A 22,214-nucleotide genomic window follows, 5' to 3' on the forward strand; every position below is an offset into this window, starting at 1 on the left:
CCCTAGGGCTGAATTGTAACTCTTCTGATGGGGAAAGAGCGACAAAGGCGGTTTTGATATATTGGAGACTGAAACCTGGAGGCACTATTTATATGAGTATGGCACCCATTAAATCCTAAAACCCAAATAAAATAGTATCTAAAGTTCAAAAGATAATATATCTAAAATTCAAAAGATAATTACCTAAAGAATAAAAGATAATATCTGGTTTTATTCTCATTTAATTCCAAATCAAAAATAATAATGACTTATTCAATTTAGCATTTATAACAATAAATGAGATCACCATTATATAAGTCATTTAATTTGAAATAACATAATTTGTGATTATAATTAATATATGTATTGCCCACAAACAAATTAAAAAATTAAAATAATTTCCTAACAAAGGAAAGTATCGGTTCAGTATTTTATACTTTCACTTGTTTGGTTGATTAACTAGCTCACTTAGCTCTTTCTCGTTGTTTTGGTATTCTGTCTTAAAAATGTTTAAGTATAATTAGAATTAATTAGCATTAATTATAATTATTTAATATATTTGTATATTTTTATAGGATATTAGATTTTTATTGTTTTGATTTTTTTTAATATCTATATATAGTCTTGGATATTGTATTATTTTCAACTCACTTAATAATACACCATGAGTGATATTTCGCTTCAATATGTTTAGTGCGAGAATACAAAATTGAATTTTTTGAAATGTTAATAACATTCATGTTGCACATAAGGAGAATATTTTTAGCTTTAATTTTATAATCAATTAATTGAGTTTTCAATCATAAGAACCTGGGAGCAGTAGAGGGATGTTGTTATATATTTGACCTTAGCTATTAAAAGAGCAACAATAACTTGATTCTTGCTACACCAAGCATTGAGAGATTTGCCTAGGAAGCTTAATAAAATAGATTATGCATTACACTAAAATAAGGATACTATTTTCATTTTATCTCTTCCCGTAGTAGCAGAACAGAATGAAAATGGAAGTTGCAAAGTTTAAGGATGAAGAAGAATAACATTACAATATATTCTGGTTCAACCACAAAATGCAATGTGACCTACGTTCAGTTTCCACCATAATAATGATAGAATTTCTACTACAATCAATAAGGATTACAAACATTAATTTCAAGAGACTCACACTCTTCTAACTCACCTAAGTTACCCAAGTTTAGTAATACCTAAATGCTGACCCAACTTAGTTAAGGAGAACTAAATGTACTCTAATTTCAGAATACTTTCTAAATCAAACACTCGAACAAAAGATTAAATAACTTTTGTGTGCATTACTCTCTTTGTCTTTCAATGTAAGCTTGAATTTAGACAAAAAATAAATAAATAAAACAGACTCAAAAATAAGGAAACAAAGGCAGTGAAGCTATGATCAGATTTTGCTCAAAAATGGTTGCCTTCTTTGGATGAGTTTTTCTTTTATAGAGTTTGATATCTCTAGTAGTGTTGGAATAATTTTCTTTTTGATCAAGCTAGCCATTTGCACATTCAAAGATTGTAGTCTTGGCATTGAAGAGGAAATCATTCATTTTTTAACTTGAATCATGAATTGTTAATTATGATCCTTCATTGTCAATCCATCAATGCCTACAATATTCATAAGAAAATAAGTTATAATAGAAAATTAGCAATTATATTTATCATTAGAAGATAATTAATCAGTATTTGACTCAACACATTCAAAGACTTATTAGTTATTTGCATCTTTAAATATTATTTTTGTTAGTGGTATAATTTTCGAATACCATTTGAAGGTTCAGAAGGCTTAGAGAAGGAGGTTGAATCTATGACTTTTTTTAACTTTCAATTATTAAGCCTTAAAGATGAATCTTTAAACCTGATTTCTGTTAATCTGCGCAGCGGATAAATCAGGAGAGAATTTTGCTTTGTCTCGTAAAAACCAGAAAACAGAACTAAAACAGAGAAAAAGAAGAAGATGACACAGCCATATATCCTGGTTCAGTTGTCTTGTGCAATACAACCTACAAGTATTACATACACTATAATCCAAGTATTACATACACTAATTTTCACCACAACATTGGTGAAATTTTCACTATAATCCAAGTATTACATACACTAATTTCCTAAGACTCAACTCAATCCTATCTGGGCACACAAACTTCAACATAAACTTGACTTGCCTATGTTAATACCTAGACTTACCACACTAAGTGCTTATCCAAGTTAGCAAGGAATACCTCTCAGATATATGTCACAAGACAGAAAATACAACCAATAGAAATTTGAAAAAGTGTATCTCTCGGCCTTTTTCATTCTATGGCTTTTTCTAAATGCTTCTCTTTCTTTCCTTTTACCTCACAAAGAAAACTAAGAAAGATATACACTGAAACTGAAATACAAAACAGTAATACATGAAAGAGATTGATGAATCACAGCTTTAACTCTATGCACTAAACCCAGCATCTGAACTCAACTTTGTTCTTTATCTTAGCGGAGTGCTCTCTTTAGTGTAGGTGCAATGCTTCCAAAACTTCAAACTCAAGAGTGAGGTTTCTTTCTTCTCTCAATTCGGGTTCTCTCTCCTCTCTTTTCAAAACAGATTCCAATTTTCCTTTTGTACCTTAGTTTGAGCCACGGTTGGGATTCCTCTTGAGTCAACTTCTTGGATTTTGAGCTTTGATCAATCACCCCCTCTTTTCTTCAATCAACCCCTAAATTAGAGATTTCAAATTTGAATTATTTGCTTGACTGAGGGAAACAGAGCAGCAGAGATGATATTCCTCAGTGATAATCCCAAATCCAAACCCTTAAAAATGTGTTTTGGTCCCAAGTAACAACTTGAGTCTTTGATTCACAGTAGAGATAATCAGAACTTAATTTCTCCATTTATCCCAAATTGGTATTACAGAGAGTAGGAGAAGAAATGAAGAAATCAACTTGCATGCAAAAAGAAATAAATTTATCTTTAACTTCTGACTTAGCTTAACATGCCTTTAATTAGCGTGATTGGACTTTGCTTTCTTTGTTAACCTTTCTCTTTCTTTCTTCTCTGGTATATAAACTTTGACTGTGAAGCTCTCTTTCTCTTTCTCTCGTGTTTACTCGAAGAAGAACAATGCTGAGACTCAGCTTTGGAGTTACCTTTCTCTTTGGGATGCAATGGGCTTGGTTGGTGAATCACTTTTCATTCAGCCTACCTGATTTCTTTGTTTCAATTTGTTGGGCTACTGCAAACTTTGCTTTTGGGCCTGCATTACTAAATAAAGCAATCAAAACCGATTGGGTGTTTAACCCAATAATTCAATATTTGTCATCATCATTAAACTAATTTTATTCTTAACTCAACACCATTTTAGTAGTTTACTTGTTCTATATGTTAGTCATCATCATCATGATCTGTAGCCTTTCTGCTTACCGTTTAATTAGAGTGATGCAAAAGAAATAAATAAAAAGCAAAATAAGAATTAAGGGTATACAGTTGGCATACTTCATGATCCTTTAAGAATTTTAACTTTAAGAAAAAAGAAAACTAATTTCTTACTCCACAATAATTTTTAAAATTATAGCCAAAAATAAATAAATTTAATGGTATAGCTTTAAAATTTATTGCATACCTGAATTTCTTTGAATAATTGTTCAATAGTAGTGTTAAGATCATCTTTCCACCGCTTTCTTTTATTTTCCACTTCAACTTCCCTCAAAAATGGTGCTATAATGGATCCTGGTGAAAAAATCTCCATTTGAGGGCATTCTTCAACAACGAACTCTATCAAAGATGGGAATATGAGTGCATGTTTTCCATAGCAAAAACTTCTCAAACTATTCAGAATAGAGAGTTTTAAGTATTCCAAGTTCTCAAATATGATATTTTCCTCTGCTTCTTCTTCTTCATCAACATTCACAACATCCTTTATCATCTCACAATTGATCACGAAGAGCCTTTCTAGTTGCACTAAACTTTTAGCAATGGATGATGTTATCAAATGAGTCATCCCTTTGCAGTTTTCAACAGACAACTCTTTCAAATTTTGGAATGACACTGAATATGAAACGACGTTTACCATACTAGGACAAGTATCAATGATTAAACTCTCAAGATTTCGAGGGACAAGTTGATCAGATAGAAAGTCTTCATGCCAAATATGTTTGAGATGTTCCATATCATTAAGATACAATTCCTTCACTTGTTGAGCAATTGTTGTATTGCAATGAGCTGTTTCTTCAACAGGAAACAATGTTTGCACAGAACTTGTTCTTACTTGAAGATTCACTACATTAGGAAATATTTCAAGCAAATCATTCCAACAAGTAAGTTGTGTGTCATGAACGCATTCCATACGAAGAAATTTTACTTTCGGAAATTTAACTTCTTCCATATGGCCATTGATTATCATCATTGCATCCTTGCCATTTAGTGCTAATTCTTCCAATAAGTTGCAGCTTAGCTGAAATACCAAATATCCAAATAAAAAAAAATATATATCTTATTTGAAGTACAAATTTCAATTCAACAAAACCATTTATTGTCCTAGTTAGTTTTATTTTATTATTATTTTTTTGAAAGTATAGTGTTTTTGTCTTATTTTGTTTTAGTTAATACAGAGAATAGGTAATACAAAGTCACATAATAAAACATAGCAACTATAATATAATTAAGGCATTACCTTTTCAATAGAAAAGAGTGCTTGAGGAATAGGGGGGATTTCTTTTGTCTGATGAGGCTGTTGGAGAATTGAATTGTTGAAGGTAAACATTTGCAGTGCTTCACATTGAGATACATTTAATGTCTTTAATGAAGGGCACTCTAAGGTAAATTTTCCAAAACAGAAACTCTTGAGATTTTCCAGATGTCTAAATCTCAAATAACTCAAGTGAGGAAAGCTAAAGGTGATTTGAGTTGTTTCTTCCTTCCTTGCAACAATTTCTTCAACTCCACAAGAATATATATTCAACTTTTCAATATATGGGAGATCAAGACATACTGACAATGGAAATAAATAGATCAAACTTTTGCACTCAACAACTTCCACTGTGCACAAGTTTTCAAAACTAACAATTTCGTATGGGTGTGCATTCCATATGTGCTTTAACTTTGGTAAGCTAGACAAGGTTAATTTTTTCAATTTGCTAGCTTGTTTCACCATTGCTCCATTAGACTTCATTTCTTTCACATCAAACAATGTTACTAATGAATCACAATTCCATACTTCCAGTTCTTCTAATTTATGTAGAACTTGTAATGTGTTTGACGTAAAAAGAACGTCTAGCAAAAATTCACATTTTTGTACCACTAGAGATTTCAAATTGCCAAATAAATTATGATATTCTTTGCCATACCAAAAGTCTCTCAACTCTGGATAATCAGACAAGGTCAAATGTGTGAATCTACAAAATGATATCTGTTCAATAAAATTTGAAAATATCAGGAGATAGAAAAAAGAATATAACAAGAAGTGCTCCACCTTTGTTGTGTTGAGCTTTGCTTTCAAAAAAAAAAAAAAAAAAAAAAAAAAAGAATATAACAAGAAGAAAAATATGGTCAAACAACATTTAAGCATGCATGTGTGTAGATTTTGTTGCTATAATTTCTCTTTAACTAATAGACAATGATAGATATAGCAGAAATTTAACAAACCTTATCCATAAACATTTTGTTTATTGTTCTATTCAAGTCTGCCTCCCAATAATTTTGTTCATTATTTTCTTCTATTTGAACTTCCTGAAGATCTGGTGTGCTTGTGTTTCCCGTAGAGAAAATTTCCATTTGAGGACATTCTTTCACAAATACATTCTCCAACAATGGAAATAGAAGGGAGCATTGGCATGAGCAAAACCTATGCAACCTTGGTAGAGACACAAGTTCTAGTGTCTCCAAGCTGCAGAATGAAATTTCTTTGTCTTTCTCATTTTATTTTGCATTCACTATATCTTCTAGTAAATTGCACGATTCAACCGTCATTGTTGTGAGGTTGACAAGACTTTTGGCTGTTGAGCATGTCATCAAATTGGTCATTCTATTACAGTTTGCTACCTCCAAATGTGTCAAGTAAGTAAAGGTAACAGAAGAAGGCACCAAGTTTATCAGACTAGAACACTGATCAACATCTATCTTTTCAAGATGTTGAAGAATGGGGTCAATGTGAAATCCTTCTTTACATATATGATGAAGGTCATGTAGCTGATATAGAGTAAGGTTCCTTAGCTGTGTGCTAATTGTGACTTGTCCGTCCTCACTAGCAACTCTCTGATCATGAAATATCTCTATAAAAGAACTCCATTCAACAATTAGTGATTCCAAACTCTCTGCTTTTTCAAAAAACCAATATGGAAATGTGGCGCCTTCATTTTCAAATGTGGTCACTCTCAGACGTTCAAGTTTGTTGTATTGGTCCTCTGAATACATGCTTTGCAATATAACATCAATATCATTATTGTTCACTGTCAAAGCATTCAAATTTGGAAGTACCTGTTAAATAAAAACCAATACAAGTTATTACCCAAATAATATTAGAAATATATAGAAATCTATATTCCATTAATTATCATGCGAATATAAATAACAAAAAATAAAAATATCACAAATTATCCAACATCAAATATAGTTTTCGTAAAAAAGTTTTCAAAATACATTTTTTTTTTAATTTAATTTTGTACATGAGGCATTTATAAGGCATTTTATTTTTCTTTGATGTTACATAACGTCTACATTATTATGCGTAATCAGTTATGTATTATACACACGTTTTATTCGAAAAAAAAAATTATATCGATTAATAGAATAATTTAACCTATATTAAATTACGAAGTCTAGATTTTCCTTCATGCATTATTAGTAACAAAAGCTATTCAGCATGTATAAAAATAAAAATAAAAATATTTCCAATCATCCAATTTGAAAATATTGTTTGAGAGCTATACTACTGTCAAAGAGAAAAATCTTTGTGCAGCATCGCAAGAGTTTCTAGAAGAATCAGTTTAATTTCTAAAAAAATTAATGTTGATGCTAAGAAAAAGTTTTCAACTTGTGAAAGAAAAAGAAAGCTAAGATGAAATATTAATTGTCCATACCTCTTCAACTGTGAAAAGAGGTTGATGCACAGGGATAGAGATCTTCTCATCCGTAGTTCTTTCTTGGCAACTGAGATATGTAGTCTGAAATAGCCTCAATTTTGGACAGTCGAACACATTTAAATCTTTTAAAGATTCACATTGAATAGAATAAATGCAAGAAAAGAATGTCCTCAGTTTAGACATATTTCTTAGCCACAGTTTCCTTAAATGAGGAAACACAAATTTAATCATCTCCCTTGGCTCTCTTTTACTATCAACTATCTCTTCAATTCCACATCTTAATACTTCAAGGTCTTCAAGTTGGACCATATTTGTAGCCACAGAGAGTGGAAAGAGACTTTTTAAGCTTGGACAATCCACAACAGAGACATCACATAGATTTTGAAAGCTCAAAGTTGTACTAGGATCTTCCTTCCAAATATGCATCAAATTTGGAAGACTACCAAGAGTTAACTTTTTCAAAAGAGAATATTTCCTTGGCTTAGTTTCTTCAGAAAATGTTGAGTTCACAATATGAAATACAGCTACCAGAGAATGACAGTCTCTTACATCTAATTCTTCCAAATTCACAAGCATGTCTATTAAATTCGGATAAAAGAGCACATCTGATAAAAAGTCACACTTGTGAACCACTACCTTCTTCAAATTGTTGAATATATTATTCTGAAGTTGGCCATACCATAACTCTTTTAGCTCGGGATGTTCTGATAGATTCAAATTCTTGAGACTACGTACCTGTATATATTTGATAGTTTGTAAATTTATAATTCTGTGAACAAACATTAATCATATTTTTATTTTCATTTTGGCAAAAAATGGATAAATAATATAATAGATAGTCTTAAATTTTATTTTCAAGTTTAAAGTCACAAGTATTATACAGCAGCACTAGCCATCTGGCATCCAATTTAGTAAAACAAAGCAAATCCAGCGATTAGTGAAATAAAACATACCTTATCATCAAACATGTTTTTGATGGTGTCATTCAAGTTTTTCCTCCAATAAAATTCTTTATTATTCTCTGCTATTAACACTTTTCGAAGCTTTGGTGTGCTTATTGTGTTCCCCTCAGAGAAGTACTTCATGCGATCACATGCCGTAACTACTACATCCTCCAATAATGGAAACTTTAGGAAGCACTTTTGAGAGCAAAACCTACCGAGTCTTGGTAAACAATCCAACACCAAAGTTTCCAGACAGAAAAATGAAATGTCATTTGTTATCTCTTCTCCCTCTTTTGATATTATTTCCTCAAGTGAATCACATTGTTTTACCTTCATTTCTGTGAGCTTGGTTAGACTTCTTGCTGTAGGAGGTGAAAGTAAGTTTATCATGCTATTGCAATTTACTACCTCAAGGAAGGTCAAATAGGAAAAGGTAACAGAGGAAGGAACTAGGTTTATCAAACTTGAACACTCATCAAGAAATAAATATTCAAGTAGCTGAAGAACTGGGTCAATTTCCAATCCTTCTTCACATATATGTTGAAGATTTGGTAGCTGATTCAGTGATAACTTTTGGATCTTTGTACAATTTTTTTCATTTGGAAGTCTTTTATCTTGAAATATCTTCTTAAAGGAACTCAACTCAATGAGTAGCCACTTCAACGAGCTTATATTCTGCAGAACCTGATCGGGAAAAGTAGAAACTTCCTTCTCGTACCTAGACAGACTAAGAAATGATATATTGTTGAAGAGAGAACGTATGTTTTGGGATTGGAATAAATTGTCAGCATCCGCTTCGTCTATTCTCAAGTGCTCCAAGTTCGGTATTACCTTAAACATATATAAAATATAATTTACAAAAAGTGACTACAAATAAATAAATGTGAATCTAATGTTGAATAATTATAAAATGTTAATCATTCTCGTAATTTCCTACCATACTTTTCATTTTTCTTCTGGAATTTGGCATAGTGCTACAATACTTTCCTCAATTCTATCCAAACTTGCTAATACTATCTAACCATTAGAGATCACCAATCACCAATCCAGTTATTCAAATAATTAATTGCATATATAAATAGTTTAATTTCTAATATTCTCTCTTAACTTTTTGTAACTTAACTAGATATGTTTCATATTTTTCACATAATCAAATTCTCTTTTTAAGTTAATTAATCTTTTATACCTATAAAATGTATGTTCAATTTCTTTTATTTTATTCTTATAAAATCTTTTTATTTCAATAAAATTAAAAAAATTGTCTAACTTAGTACAATGACATACGTCAATATTTAACTTGCTATGTCATCATTTAAAAAAAATCTTGATGGCAAGAACAAGAATAACAATTTTTAAATTTTAATACACTAAAACATATAAAAAATAATATTTTTATAAGGACTAAAACAAAACAAAAGTATGAACCTTATATTGACAAAAAACTAATATTAAATTTCAAAATTAACACGAACTCTGATACTCATCTTTGAGAATGTTATTTTGGAAATGAATATATATAGACATACATATGCATTTGCACTTTGATGCAAATTGGTGTCTGTATTAATATAAATAATTTATACCTCTTCAGCTACCAAATGTTGCTGTGTTGAAATAATGTATTCTTCGTCTGGAAGTTGTTGATGGCAACTTGTAGAAAGAGTTCTGTACAAATTCAATTTCACACATCCTGAAATATCTAATATCCTCAAAGATGGACATGTCAATGTGTGATTTCCTGCATAGAATCCTTTCAGTTTATCTAAGTTCCAAAGCACCAAAGTACTTAGATGGCTAAACTCAAAGAAAATAGTTGAGCACGTGGGTTCTTCCTTTAATGCAACAATTTCCATCAAACTTCCACACCATTTAATTCTAAGTTCTTTAAGATGTGAGCAACTCGTGGCTATTGAACATGGAATTACCGATTCCAAGTTTATACAGCTCATCACATTTATTTCCTCTAAATTACCAAAATTAAGAGCTCTTTCAGGATCCTTGTTCCATGTTTGTTTTAGTTTTGGCAATCTTTCTAGAGTAATTTTTTTCAGTTGTGTTTGCTCTAGACCACTGTTTTCATCGGAACTCAGTTGAAATATCTCTTCCACCAAATCACAGTCAGCAACCATTAATGTTTCTAGACCATTATATGCTTTCTCCATCGAAGAAGGAAAAATTACTCTAATTTTCTCACAATTTTTTACTTGTAATGTCTTCACTTTAGAAAATTCACTGTGCCATATTTTCTTCAAACTCTTCATGTCCTTCAAGATAATTGTTTGCAATTTGGAGAATCCAACCCTATGATTCAAACATTTCAAAACCATATTTAACTTCTATTATTAAACTATTAATAAAGAAGAAGCAATGAAAAAAAGATATTAGTGAAGAATATAATCAATATATGATGTAAATTTCTATTTGATACATACTATTTGAACAATGATCCTATTTTTTTTCAAACCAATAGAGTTACTATATATTTAGTTATCGTACCTCTTTTAGTGTGACAATATTGTTGTCCCTGTCTTCTGTAGCTATTATCTCCTCCATTAGATGGCATTCACTTATTTCAAGCTCTATGAGGTTTGAAAAACTCTCCACCATAGTAGATGAGAATAAATACTTTAAACCATCACAATTTTCAACAATCAGATTTCTCAATTTATAAAAAGAGTGTCGATTATCTTTCCAAATTTTGTTCAAATTAAGTGAGCTCAATTTGAGAGTGTCCAAATTAGGAAATGAAACCTACGTAGAATATAAAAATGTTAACCAATGCTTGAAGAAACATTATGTACGGGTTATTTAATAAACTAACAATTGAAAGGAAATCCAAATAAATATAATAAAAGTAGCTAAGAAATAACTAAAACAACTAAATGAAATGTGATGTAAATAAATTTCTAATAATTACAGTAGCAGATAAATTAGAATTTTCTATGATCATTAAAAATATTATATAAATAAATTTCTAATAATTACAGTATAAGATAAATAAGAATTTTCTATGATCATTAAAAATATTATTTTACAATAGCATTATTATCATTCTACATAAAAGTGCTCAATAGTATTCATGACGACCAATAATTATCTTTCTATAATTGTTAAATGTTTTAAGGTATTCACACACATACACACACACAGGTGAAATGTATTTTCAATTTGATTGAATTGTATACTTAGTTATAAACTTATAATGAATTTGGTTCTTGACTCGATATTTTGTTGACATTTGAATTAACTTAATATACTATTCAGAAATATAAATGATAAACAAATTAATATAAGTATATATTAGTTTGTAAAGTATAACAACAAAGTAAAACTGTCTTCCAATACCCTTTAGAACATGCCACTACTTAATACTAATTTTATTACATATGTTATTTGTGTTTAGTCATAATTATTCAGATCTACCGATACCTTTTATGAAAAAAAAAACAATAAAATAAAAAATCCCTACTTATGAACGAAAAGAAATAAAGAATCATCTTAGGACTTATGTGTATGCGTGTAAAGATTTAAACTTTTATTATATGCATTAGAACAAGTATAGAAGCTAAAACACTTACTTGATTGTTGAAAAGGGGTACAGGAAATGACGTTGACTGATTAGAAAAGCTTTCAAGCTCATCCAAATGTTGTAAAGTCAGAGAATGGAGCCTTGGAAACTGAATGGTTTCACCAGTTTCGCCATTCATCGCAATTGCATCACCATCGTCAAACACTACTTCTTTCATAAGATTGCATTGAGAAACTTCGAGCTCTGAAAGATGAGACATGCCTTTAAGCATGGAAACAGAGATAAGGTATTTCACTTTATTACAATTTTCAACTTTGATGGCTTGGAGCTTGGCAAAGGAATTAATTGCAAGTGGCCCATGACAAATTTTCTCCATCTTACTGAGATTCTGAATCACCAGTTTTTCCAAGTTTTGAAATGGTGTTGGAATACGAGTTCTCTCTGTAAAATCAATGATGTGCTTAATTATGGCATTATTTTGGACATGGAGGTGCTTCAGTTGAGGAAACCCATCTCCATTCAATTGATAGAGTAGATTCCGAATGCCTCCAACTTCATCCAAATACAAATTTTCAGCTCTTCTAATCAATCCTTTGATCCCATGCTCCAAGTGAATATTGGTGCCAAGCTTGAGCTTCAATGTTTTCAATGTGGGATCTTCAATATCAGCCCATTCCCAGATGTCTCCAATAACAATTTTGAACCTTTCTAATTTATCAAATATCAAGTCTCTTGGCAACATCCGTGCCTCTTGTATTTGTAACTCTAGAGCTGTTAGGTTTGACAATTGTCGAAGTTCATCGAGGCTGGCATTTTCATTTTGATCGTATGGATTCTCAACCGCCCACTTAATGGAGGTATTGCCCATGTATAACTCCTCCAATTTGATCAAGCTTGATATGATGCCTGGTGGGATGATTTCAATTCCAGAATGACTCAAATCAAGCATTTTTAAACGAGTCAATTTCCCTATTTCTCTTGAAAGTTTCATCATGGATGACTTCCAGAGACTGAGTATTTCTAAATTTTTTAAAGCTCCTACTGCATCAATATTTCCCAGAATACATTGATCCAAACACAAAGTTTTAAGATTAGTTAAGAAAAGAAAAGAAGTGGGCAGTGAAGCTAAGTTCAAGCCTGTTAAATCTAAAACTTCAAGGATTTTTGTTCCCTCAAAAAAGGAATTAGGGACTTCTAGAGATAGATCAAATTTACACAAATAGAGAAATTTTAGATTGTGATTATCTAACTTTTCAGGAAGCTCGCGGAAACCACCTTGGAACAAAATGATTTGGGAGCACTCGCTAAGAATATCCATTGGTGGAAATTCTTTCAAATCATCTCTGTATTTAGCTAATATGTGATGATCTCTAAGGGCTATGGAAATAGCTACTTCACGAACAACATCATGCATTTTGACCGTTGTTGTGCTTGTGCCATCTTCTACTAACAAACAGGATGCCTTTAATGCACTTATCATGTTGTGAAGTCTATCTCTGGCACCTTCCATTGTATTTGTATTGCTGAATATACCTAGACCCATTCCATATTTGAATAGGTAATCAATTGTAATATATTCACCAATTGTTGCACAGAGCAAGAAAAGAGCTTTCATTTCATAGCCTCTTAGCCTTTTATAACTTAACTCCAAAGCTGAGTAAGTTATCTCCTGCAATTGTTCATCCCCAAACTTTTCTAATTGGTTCAATGTATCTTTCCACACATGAATGTTTTGATCTCTCAATGACTTCGCTGTAGTAACTATGAGAATAGGCAATCCTCCACACCTTTTTGCCAATCGGAATGCAACTCCATGCTTGTCTGGTTCTCTGTCTAAATTATCAGCTTCAGATTTGAACAAGCTCCATGATTCTTCTTCATTTAAAACGTCTAGTCTAAAATGCTCTTTCTTGACCCCCATCTGCCGTAGCAAATCTAAATTTCTAGAAGTCATCAATATTTTGCAACCACTATGTTCTTCCTCAGAGGGAATGCCTACTTTTTTCAACTCAAAGGCTTCATAAATATTATCCAATATGAGAAGGATAGTTTTCTCCCGTTTGATTCTCTCCCGTAGGAGATTTAATCTAACACCAATAGTTTGCGCTTCAAAAGAACGAAGACCCAACTTAGCAGCTATCTTCTCTTGAACTGTTTTGATGTCTAGGGTTTTGTATATGGTGACCACTGAATCAAACATGTTTTCCTTCTCTGCTATTCGAGCAACTTCATCAACGAGAGTAGTCTTACCCACACCACCAAACCCGTAGACTCCAACCATGCTTACTTTGCGGTCTCTTAGAGCATGCATGACATTATCCTGAATAGATTTTCTTGACTCAAAGTTTTTACTACTACTTGGAATAGAGGTTGAGGCTATATCAGGTTCAAGAACATAAGCTACTTCGGGAAAGTTCCATTCCCCATGTACATCCGCAACATTTTTGGCAACTTTTGTGGCTTTTCTACTTAACTGATGGCGTGCCACCACATTAGGAAATGGCCACCTGGAACACCCAACCTTTGCATGACCAGGATCATTTTGAAGCTGATTTGCCTTCCCAATGGCTTCATCCGCGTCGTCCAACCATTTCAGCACACGACCTTCAATTTTTTTCAAATCCCTTCTTTCGTTCTGAACACGATGCTTGGTTTCATCTCTTTTACCTTCAAGATCAGTAACACGGTCACTCAACTCCTTAAAATTGGCTTTGTAGAATATTACATAACTGAATTGCCTTCCAATGGCACCCACAGTATAGTCTGCCACTTTTCCGGCAAGAGAAATTAGAATTTCCATTGACTGTTTTGATTCAAGAGCTGAGACTACAAACAAAAGTCGAAAAATTTTGAATGAGGAAAAGAGTTCAAGGAAACATTCTAAAAAGGATAATACAAATGCTAAATGCTCAGTAGTTATAGTACCTTTTCCTTCGAGTTAGACTGGGCGAATAAGAAGACAAATCGATATGCTTGAAAGATCAAATACCTTGGGACGCAACCTTTCTCTGTTACATAGATGTTAAATGCTCATTGGTCATTACTCGTTTCAATTTGGAGACAATATATACGGTCATGATTCATGATAAGGGTTGCACCCACAAAAATTAAGCAATTTAAGGAGAAAGGATTATAGTGTGTTTGGTTTGTTTCGGGATTTTTATTTTCTTTTCTTTTCTTACTTTTAGCTTTTACCTTTTTTTTTTACAAAATTTTGATAATCGAAAATACTAAGACTAAAAATAGAAAACAAAAATAAAAACTACGTGCATCCTTAGTTTAGGAGTAGTAATTAGTAACTAGTAACGGGTAACCAGTAAGTAAGCGAAACAGGCAATATTGATGACTCTTGATGGGAAATTAAAAAGTTTAGTTTTCAAGGAAATTGGCGGAACCGAGCCAAGGTTTAGTGTGAACTTGGTCTATGTTGTAAATAAGTCTAGGCATGTTATTTTTTATAGGTTTTTTTTCAGACTCAAGTTTGACCTGTTTAAAATTTCAACAAGTCCATGAGTCTATTTAAAAAGTTTGTTTCGTGAATTATAACTCAAAACAATCAACTTAAAAATTCTAAATTGACATTAAATACATTCTATAATTTATAATTCATAATTTGTAAAGTATAATTTATTTATATATTAATCGTTAGTTACATACCATAATCATACTTACGATTCATAAACTTTTTCTTTGAACGAAAAAACTACAATCTTAACTAATCTTAACCATTGATTCTTTTTAGTTTTATTTTGTATTTAATATAAATGAATAGTTGAAACTTGAAAGTCTAAACTAACAATCATTTACTTTTAAAAAAACTATTTTAACAAAACCGGCCTAACGAATAATAAAATGAACCGAGATTAAAACGAGCCGAGCCATGAGCCTCCATCGGGTAGCCCAACCCACTTCTACCCCTACTCCCAGTTTTGGATTAAGATTCTCTAAAGAAAGAGAGTTGGTAAAATGATAAATATATGTTAATTACTCTTAAATTAAGATAATAGAGTTCACATATGATGAGAATTACAAATTCGATGGTGATTAACCTCCTCACTTTACCACTTTATCAATTTATTCACTCTAAGAGATTTGAATTCTCCAGTTTTATCAATGTATTTTATTCATGTCCAAGAAAAGTATATTTTACTTCTTGATCATAGATAGCTACTTGATATTGAGTTCTGTTTTGAGTCAATCACGTACAGTTTGTAAATCAGAGTATTTTTCATAGTTAGTTTTTAGTTAAAATTTATTTTGGATCTTATAAAATATCATATCAGTATTTGTGAACCAAAATAACAACCACCCTATCAAAACTCAATCAATGAGTTACACTTTCCTTGTTAATATCTAGCAATTTCATCTACTCATATTGTATCAATGTATCTTCTTCTCTACTTTCATCTGAAGCATCTTTGAAAGACTTTATTAAAGTGATGATGGAAAATTAAAGAACTATTGATGATGAGGTTGGCTTTTAGCTAGGTAAGGTTGCTATATACTTCTCAAGTCTAAATATCTTTTCAGATGGAGGCAGTTGAGACAAGAAGTGATAATAACCTCAATGTGGTAGAGCCGACTGTCAGTTAGGGATAAGAGAGAGAGAGTGGGAGAGAGAAAACCAGAGAGTTGGAAAGGAAAAACCGAAAAGTCAATGGCAAGTAGTGCCGAGGAAAAAACCTATATTCCATTGGGCATTGGCAGCCTAACCTATTGTCCGCACACCAATGAATAGGAACCAACATGAAATACAACCTAGGAAACAGGGAAAAGAAGTATGGAGGCAGATGGGAGCACAGAAGAGTCTGGTAACTGTGTTTGCTGACAACTTACCACGCAACTCCACTGTAAGTTGGATCTGGAAGGTTTTTGGAAGGGCTAGGGTGGTTGTGGATGTGTTCATTCCTAACAAAGCTAGAGAAAGGAATCAGCTAAAATTCGCATTTGTTAGGTATGTATCAAGAACGAAAGCCTTGAATGTGATACAACATCTTGATGGTTGGATAATGTGGGGGTGCAAGTTAAGACTGACAGAAGCAAAATACATAAGAGGGATTGGGGATAAAATTAATGAAGGAAGAGTAGCAATGGATCCAAACATAAGGACAATTGAAGAGATGAAGATATGAACAAAGGATGGGGCAACAATGGCAGCAAAGTAATATCATGCAAGGATCTGCTTATGGAGGGCAAACTGTAAGTCGGTATTGTAAAATGTGAAGGAAAAATGCTTTCCAAGCATTTGGAAACTCCAAGCTTGAACTACAGAGGGTAGATACAATGGTAGAAATGATGAGTAGAACTTTAATTGTAGAAGCTTTGAGCGTTCTTCAATTTGAGGAAATAGAAACAACAGTGATGAAGGACCGGCATACAATTATTGAAGTGAAGATGTTGGGCTCTATGAAGGTGTTCATGATTTTCGATTGTAAAGAGAGTACGGAAGAAGCGACAAGGTCTCCATTTCTCTTAAACCACTTCATTGATGTTAGAAGGTGGTCAGTGGGGGAGGTGAAACCAACAAGAAGATTATGGATTGAACTTTTTGGGTTACCAATCCATGCTTGGTGTAGAGGTAACATGTTGAAGGTGGCGGAAGTGTGGGTGCGCTGGTGCGACTGGAAGAGGATAAGGAGGGGCACTTTAATTCGTTTAAGGCATTATTGGATTCATATTACTCTCCTACTGTCCAAGCTTTGCTAATAGTCAAGGTGGATGATGAAGAATTTGAGAGTTTTGCTAAAGAGGTTGGGGCAAGATAACACATATTTGAATCTAAAAAAGAGCAATGAGAAATATGATAAGTATAACAAAGAAGATGGAATTCAACAACTACATCATGATGAGAATATGGACAACAATAGCGTGGTTGAGGTGGAAAGTATTGGAAAGCAAGAGGGTGGAGAAGATGATGTGGGAGCGGTTGCGGTGGAGGTAGTGGGATAGAGGGTGGAGACAGATGGTGATGAGGTAGTGGAAGAGTCATGGGTTTTGGAAACTCAAACAATGCATGGAGGAAAGGGGAGGGCTGATATGGATGGGACCCAACAAAAAAGTCAAAAATTAAAGGACAATTGGAGAGTGACTTGATTAGTTCCTCCAAAACGACTACGTACAATATGACCAAGTCTCTGAAAAATTTATTAAAAAAGCTAAAATGAGAAAAGATTTGAGGCCCAATAAATGTGGAGTGCAAAAAAGTAGTGCATGGGGAGAAGGAATGATAATGGATTAAGGTATGAAGGAAGCTCACCACATATACACAATTATCATCTGAGAGCGTGGCTATTCCTCCAGCAGGCTTTGAAAATAAGGCTAGAGAAAAAGGTGGGGCAAATAACGTTAAGTCTTAAAGAAGTGGAAGGGGCTAAAAGTGAAAAAGAAGAATTAACTAAAAACAAGAGAGTAAAGAAGACAAAAGCAAGAAGGATGAAAGCTAGAGGAATGGGAAGAATGCTAGCAAAATCGACAGATTCTATTTGGATCCGGAGTGGATTCAAAGGCTACTTAGGCTAAAAGTAAGAGCGTTGAAATGCTCTAAATTTGACCGTGTGCCGATCATATTGGAGGAGGATTCGAAGGATAGGGGACATAAACCATTTAGGTCCCTAGATGTATGGTTTACTCACTCGCAATTTAAGATGATGTTTAACCAAGAGTGGAGGAAAGTAGAGGGTAGAACCGTGGCAGAAAAATGAAACATGAAGAGACCGATCAAAGTGTGGAACAAGAAAAAGTTTGGTAATATAAAAACAAAGATACAATGCTTTGAGGATGAAAATGAGAAGACAGAGAAAGAGATTGAAGACAGTGTAAGAGAAGAAGAGAACTTCATTAGAAAGGAGGTACTAAAGAATCAAGTTGATGTGTTGTACAAACGAAAAGCTAAATATTGGAAACAACATTCGAGGGATAAGTTCATAAAGGATGTAGACAAAAATACTAAGTACTTCCATGTGAAGTCTACAATTAGACAAAGAAAGAGTAGGATAGAAGAGATTTAGGAGAGTGGGAGGATGGTGAAGAGCCGAACAGAATAAAGCAGATAGCTAGAAAATACTTTAAAGACCTATACACTCAGAAGTCATTGCCTGAGGTGCTGATCCAGGATGATATGTTAATGAAAATTGATGTAGCTTAGGCAGCAAGAATAGAAGCTATACCGTCTGATGAGGAAATAAAAGTGACAGTGTGATCATGCAAATCAACTAAAGCACCGAAACCAGATGGATATAACTTGAGATTTATAAAGATATGGGAGACCATCGGAGGGGAGTTCACAGAGATGGTAAGAAACTTCTTCATAGAAGGGAGAATACCGAGGGAAGTGAATACCGCATGGGTGGTGTCAGCGGAGAAACCGGGCGGAGGGAGAGAGATTAAGGATCTGAGGCCGATTAGCATGGTCGGGAGGGTATATAAAGTCATATCAAAAGTGTTGGTAGGAAACATGAGACCGCTTATGAGAGGGTTGGTCGGTGAAGAGTAAACTATGTTTATTCAGAAGCGGCAGATCTTCGATGGAGCCTTAATAGTTTGTGAGATTATTTTATGACTTCAGGAAGGCATACGACTCGGTAAGATGGAAGTTTGTTGATCATGTTTTAGAGAGGATGGGATTTGGTAGGATGTGGAGAAGGTGGATACAGGGCTTATTTGAGACAGCAACCATGTTAGTTATGATAAATGGTTCCCCTACTAAGCCATTTGCCATGGAATATGAGCCATGTGTGTTTTACCCGTACAACATAAATGTATATGAGCCTAATTCTTGAAAAAAAAAAATTGTGTGCACATAGTTACAAGAGATTTCTCAATTTAGATCAGATGTCCATTGGTCAGACCATAAAAGTTGGTCTCGGTGTGGATACGTACATCGCCTTCATACTATCGAAGGAGAAAGTGATTTTTTATTAGCGTACCCAAGTATTTAGATCTGATTCATATATTATTCTTAAAATAAAATTTTAAACACAAAATAGATCTTTAGAATTATATTCTTTTCTTATGTTGTGTGTTATGAACTCATGGTAATTCTTCAATATATATATATAATATACTTAGTAAAATAATTAATAATATTGTATAATATTTAAATTTTATTTTATTATGTATATGATGATAGTTATATAAATTTTAAAATTTAATTTTATTTGTTAAAAAAAATTATAAAGACGAATAGAGACGGGATAAATATTTAAAGTGTTGGTTAGGATCAAGATTCTGAAAACCAAACCGGTCATCAAACCGTTCTAACTACTGATTTAGTGATTTATTGGTTTAACTGGTTCGACCATGGTTCAACCGGAAAAATCGTTTTATAATAAAATAATAAAAAAATATAAATAAACTTCCTAAAACATAAACCAATAGTATCATCTCATTTAAATACAAACTATAAATATCCCTAGAGAGAAGATAAAATACAGGCATACCTGTCCTGTTGAAACAATGACAGGATTCTTCATCAATTCAAGAGAAACAGGACATCGAAAATCATCAAGATAACAGGCGTCTGATGATTCCTTTCATTTGCGACTCGTTTGCTGGATTTTGAAGAATGGCCCTTTCCTCCTACAGTATCATACATAAATAGATTTTCAATTTGAACATAATTTTTTATCTTCTTCAATAGCATGGACATCTTCTAAACTGAGCAAGAACTAGCTCAACCTTGATTCATAGGTAGAATTAAACAACATGAGCAAATAGTGGCATTGATTGATTTGAGTAATGAGTAAGATCACTATGATGCAAATATACACAAACCTGCTCTTTAACTTCATCGTTTTTGTGCATTAATATAATACCATATATGATGATATTATTTTAATCAGAAGGCTCTCAAACCTTTATTTTAATGTGTTACTAATTATTATTATTTTATATAGTCTAAGCTTCACACCTCCTCAGTTTCGAAGAACTTAGTCATAATTTGGTCCCTCTCAAGAATTTGCAAAAGATTAAACCTCTCTCTGAAAATTGATGGATTATTTGGGAAAAAAAATAAATTGAATTAAAGGGGAGATTAGAATAACAAACCATGAAAATCTTACTGCAATCAGCAGCGAAGGTGAGGAAATCCTTGGCGGCTTGAAGAGTGTCCCTTAAGTGAAGCGTGGCTTTGAAAGTGTTGCGAGGGATAAGAGCACGATTCAAGTCTCAACAACAATTATAGTTTAAAAAAAATTAATACCTAGAACTAGATGCTAGAGCAGAGCAGGTCAGCAGCAAGAAGGGGAGACGGGGATAGGGCATGACCAAAGGACTGACGCGGTGGAACAGAGTTGGCGCCGGCGGGACAATGGCTGCGCGACGGAGGCAGGAGACGAGGTCGGCTATGGTGGTTTCGAAGCTCAAGCATGGCTGCATGATGGAGGGGAACCACGTTGCGACGGTGGCGGTGGCTTGCCGGTGGCTGGACGAAAGTGAGGGAGGAGCTCAATGACGATGAGAGGAAGGGTGATGACCTGATGGGAGTGCTGCGCGTGTTTGCCGTTTTGGAGAGTTAGGGTTGGGACGTTGGGTAATTCCTCAACCCAAACGGTGGCGTTTTGGTGAAATTCAGAAAATTGGTCGGGTTGCGGTTTGGTTTGACCGGCCGGTTGACGGGTCAATGACGATTTTTTAATTCTCAGATTTTAACATCTGTCCGAACCGCTTTTTCTATCGATTCACATTTTGACTGGTTTGACCAGTCGGTTCGAATCGGTTTTCAAAACTTTAGTTAGGATTCAACTTTTTTATTATCCACAAATAGAAGTAAAACGATAGGGTTCGAGTCTCTTATCTTTGATAAAAAAAAAAAAAAAAAAAAAGAAGTAAAACGAATTCTATAAAAATTATTGTAAAATAGAACAAAATCAGGATGGATAAAATCCGTCCTTATTCACCCCATTATCACCCCTAATTGCAGAAAATACATGGAAGGAAGACATTCGAAATATCGGGCATCTCAAACAATGAATTGCTACTCGGAGCCATTAAAGCCTATTTGACGAAGCATCTCCTTTTTTTTTTTTGGTTGTCCACAGTATCTCCCAACTCGACAGGACAAGGATTAATTCGCAGATCAAAGTTTCATTTAAGGGTCTGTCGCTGATCAATGGATTGCTGCATGCACAAGACAGAATTCGAACCCCCGACACTTGCTTAAGCGAACGAGTGAGCTGATCACTCGACTAACCCAAGTTGGTTGACTAAGCATCTCCTTACTTAATGTGATGAGTGGTTTCCATTTTTTTTTGGGTAAAAAGTAGGGGCATAAGCCCAAAAGGAAAAAACACAAAAAAAAGATCAATTAAACAGTATTGGATTTGGATAATATAGTCTGTAGTCCGATCCATATTATGATCATTGTTCTTATGTTTGAACTAAGTTCACCTAACCTGGAGTTTGTCCCAAAAAAAAAAAAAAAAACTAAGTTCACCTTGTGTTGCATTAGGGACATTTTTCATAGTGATTTGGAGAGAGAAGGTCTAGACTCTAGACATCCAGCATCAATTAAGCCAACTAATTTAAAAATTAATCCGTAATTAAAAAAAATAAACATTAAAAATATTCGAAATTTAAATAAAAATTATTTTTAAAATTAAAATAAAATAAAACTAATTTAAAATAAAAAAAATTAAAATTTAAAATTTAGTATTTATATTTTAGAATTTAAAATTTAAAATTTATTATATAGAATT

General features: G+C 33.1%; 3 protein-coding genes across 7 annotated transcripts in view; 1 reads left to right on the forward strand and 2 right to left on the reverse strand.

The window, feature by feature from the left end:
- Positions 1–1,584: 1,584 nt before the first annotated feature.
- LOC140173020 (uncharacterized) lies at positions 1,585–10,153 on the reverse strand. The gene is made up of 9 exons (XM_072205858.1): positions 9,575–10,153; positions 8,676–8,822; positions 8,001–8,159; positions 7,045–7,782; positions 6,008–6,442; positions 5,265–5,375; positions 4,641–4,697; positions 3,591–4,421; positions 1,585–1,599 (listed from the first exon to the last, which is right to left on the reverse strand). The coding sequence occupies exons 1-9, from the start codon at positions 10,151–10,153 to the stop codon at positions 1,585–1,587; spliced, it is 3,072 nt and encodes a 1,023-aa protein (XP_072061959.1).
- LOC112720181 (disease resistance protein At4g27190) overlaps positions 1,963–22,214 on the reverse strand; it is a 31,210-nt gene continuing 10,958 nt past the window's right edge. Inside the window, exons 1-14 of one of the 5 annotated variants that reach the window (XM_029290107.2) lie at positions 20,720–21,051; positions 20,566–20,645; positions 19,959–20,097; positions 14,446–14,528; positions 11,570–14,346; positions 10,488–10,742; positions 9,575–10,292; positions 8,001–8,822; positions 7,045–7,782; positions 5,612–6,442; positions 4,641–5,375; positions 3,591–4,421; positions 3,118–3,232; positions 1,963–2,687 (exon numbers count right to left, since the gene is read on the reverse strand). In XM_029290107.2, the coding sequence (XP_029145940.2) occupies positions 10,221–10,292; positions 10,488–10,742; positions 11,570–14,320 (3,078 nt within the window). In that variant the 5' untranslated portion in view covers positions 14,321–14,346; positions 14,446–14,528; positions 19,959–20,097; positions 20,566–20,645; positions 20,720–21,051 and the 3' untranslated portion in view covers positions 1,963–2,687; positions 3,118–3,232; positions 3,591–4,421; ... (3 more) ...; positions 8,001–8,822; positions 9,575–10,220. Of the gene's footprint in view, positions 3,233–3,590; positions 4,422–4,640; positions 5,376–5,611; positions 6,443–7,044; positions 7,783–8,000; positions 8,823–9,574; positions 10,293–10,487; positions 10,743–11,569; positions 14,347–14,445; positions 14,529–19,958; positions 20,098–20,565; positions 21,052–22,214 lie in introns of those variants that run through there. The other 4 variants (XM_072206447.1, XM_072206451.1, XM_072206449.1 and 1 more) reach the window with 4 other exon arrangements.
- LOC140176016 (serine/arginine-rich splicing factor SC35-like) lies at positions 16,251–16,652 on the forward strand. The gene has a single exon (XM_072205859.1). The coding sequence runs from the start codon at positions 16,251–16,253 to the stop codon at positions 16,650–16,652; it is 402 nt and encodes a 133-aa protein (XP_072061960.1).

The sequence above is a fragment of the Arachis hypogaea genome, chromosome 11 (assembly GCF_003086295.3).
Source record: "Arachis hypogaea cultivar Tifrunner chromosome 11, arahy.Tifrunner.gnm2.J5K5, whole genome shotgun sequence".
NCBI lineage: Eukaryota > Viridiplantae > Streptophyta > Magnoliopsida > Fabales > Fabaceae > Arachis > Arachis hypogaea.

Excerpts from the sequence above, each read along its gene's own strand:
- LOC140173020 (XM_072205858.1), bottom strand. The coding sequence starts at position 10,153 with ATGGAGAAAGCATATAATGGTCTAGAAACATTAATGGTTGCTGACTGT. Across the intron at positions 8,160-8,675 it reads TTTCTACTTTTCCCGATCAG|GATGTAGTAGTTACGGCATG; the intron begins GTTCTGCAGAAT and ends CCATTATTGGAG. Across the intron at positions 5,376-6,007 it reads CTTACTTGACACATTTGGAG|ATATCATTTTGTAGATTCAC; the intron begins GTAGCAAACTGT and ends TTTATTGAACAG.
- LOC140176016 (XM_072205859.1), top strand. The coding sequence starts at position 16,251 with ATGAATAGGAACCAACATGAAATACAACCTAGGAAACAGGGAAAAGAA.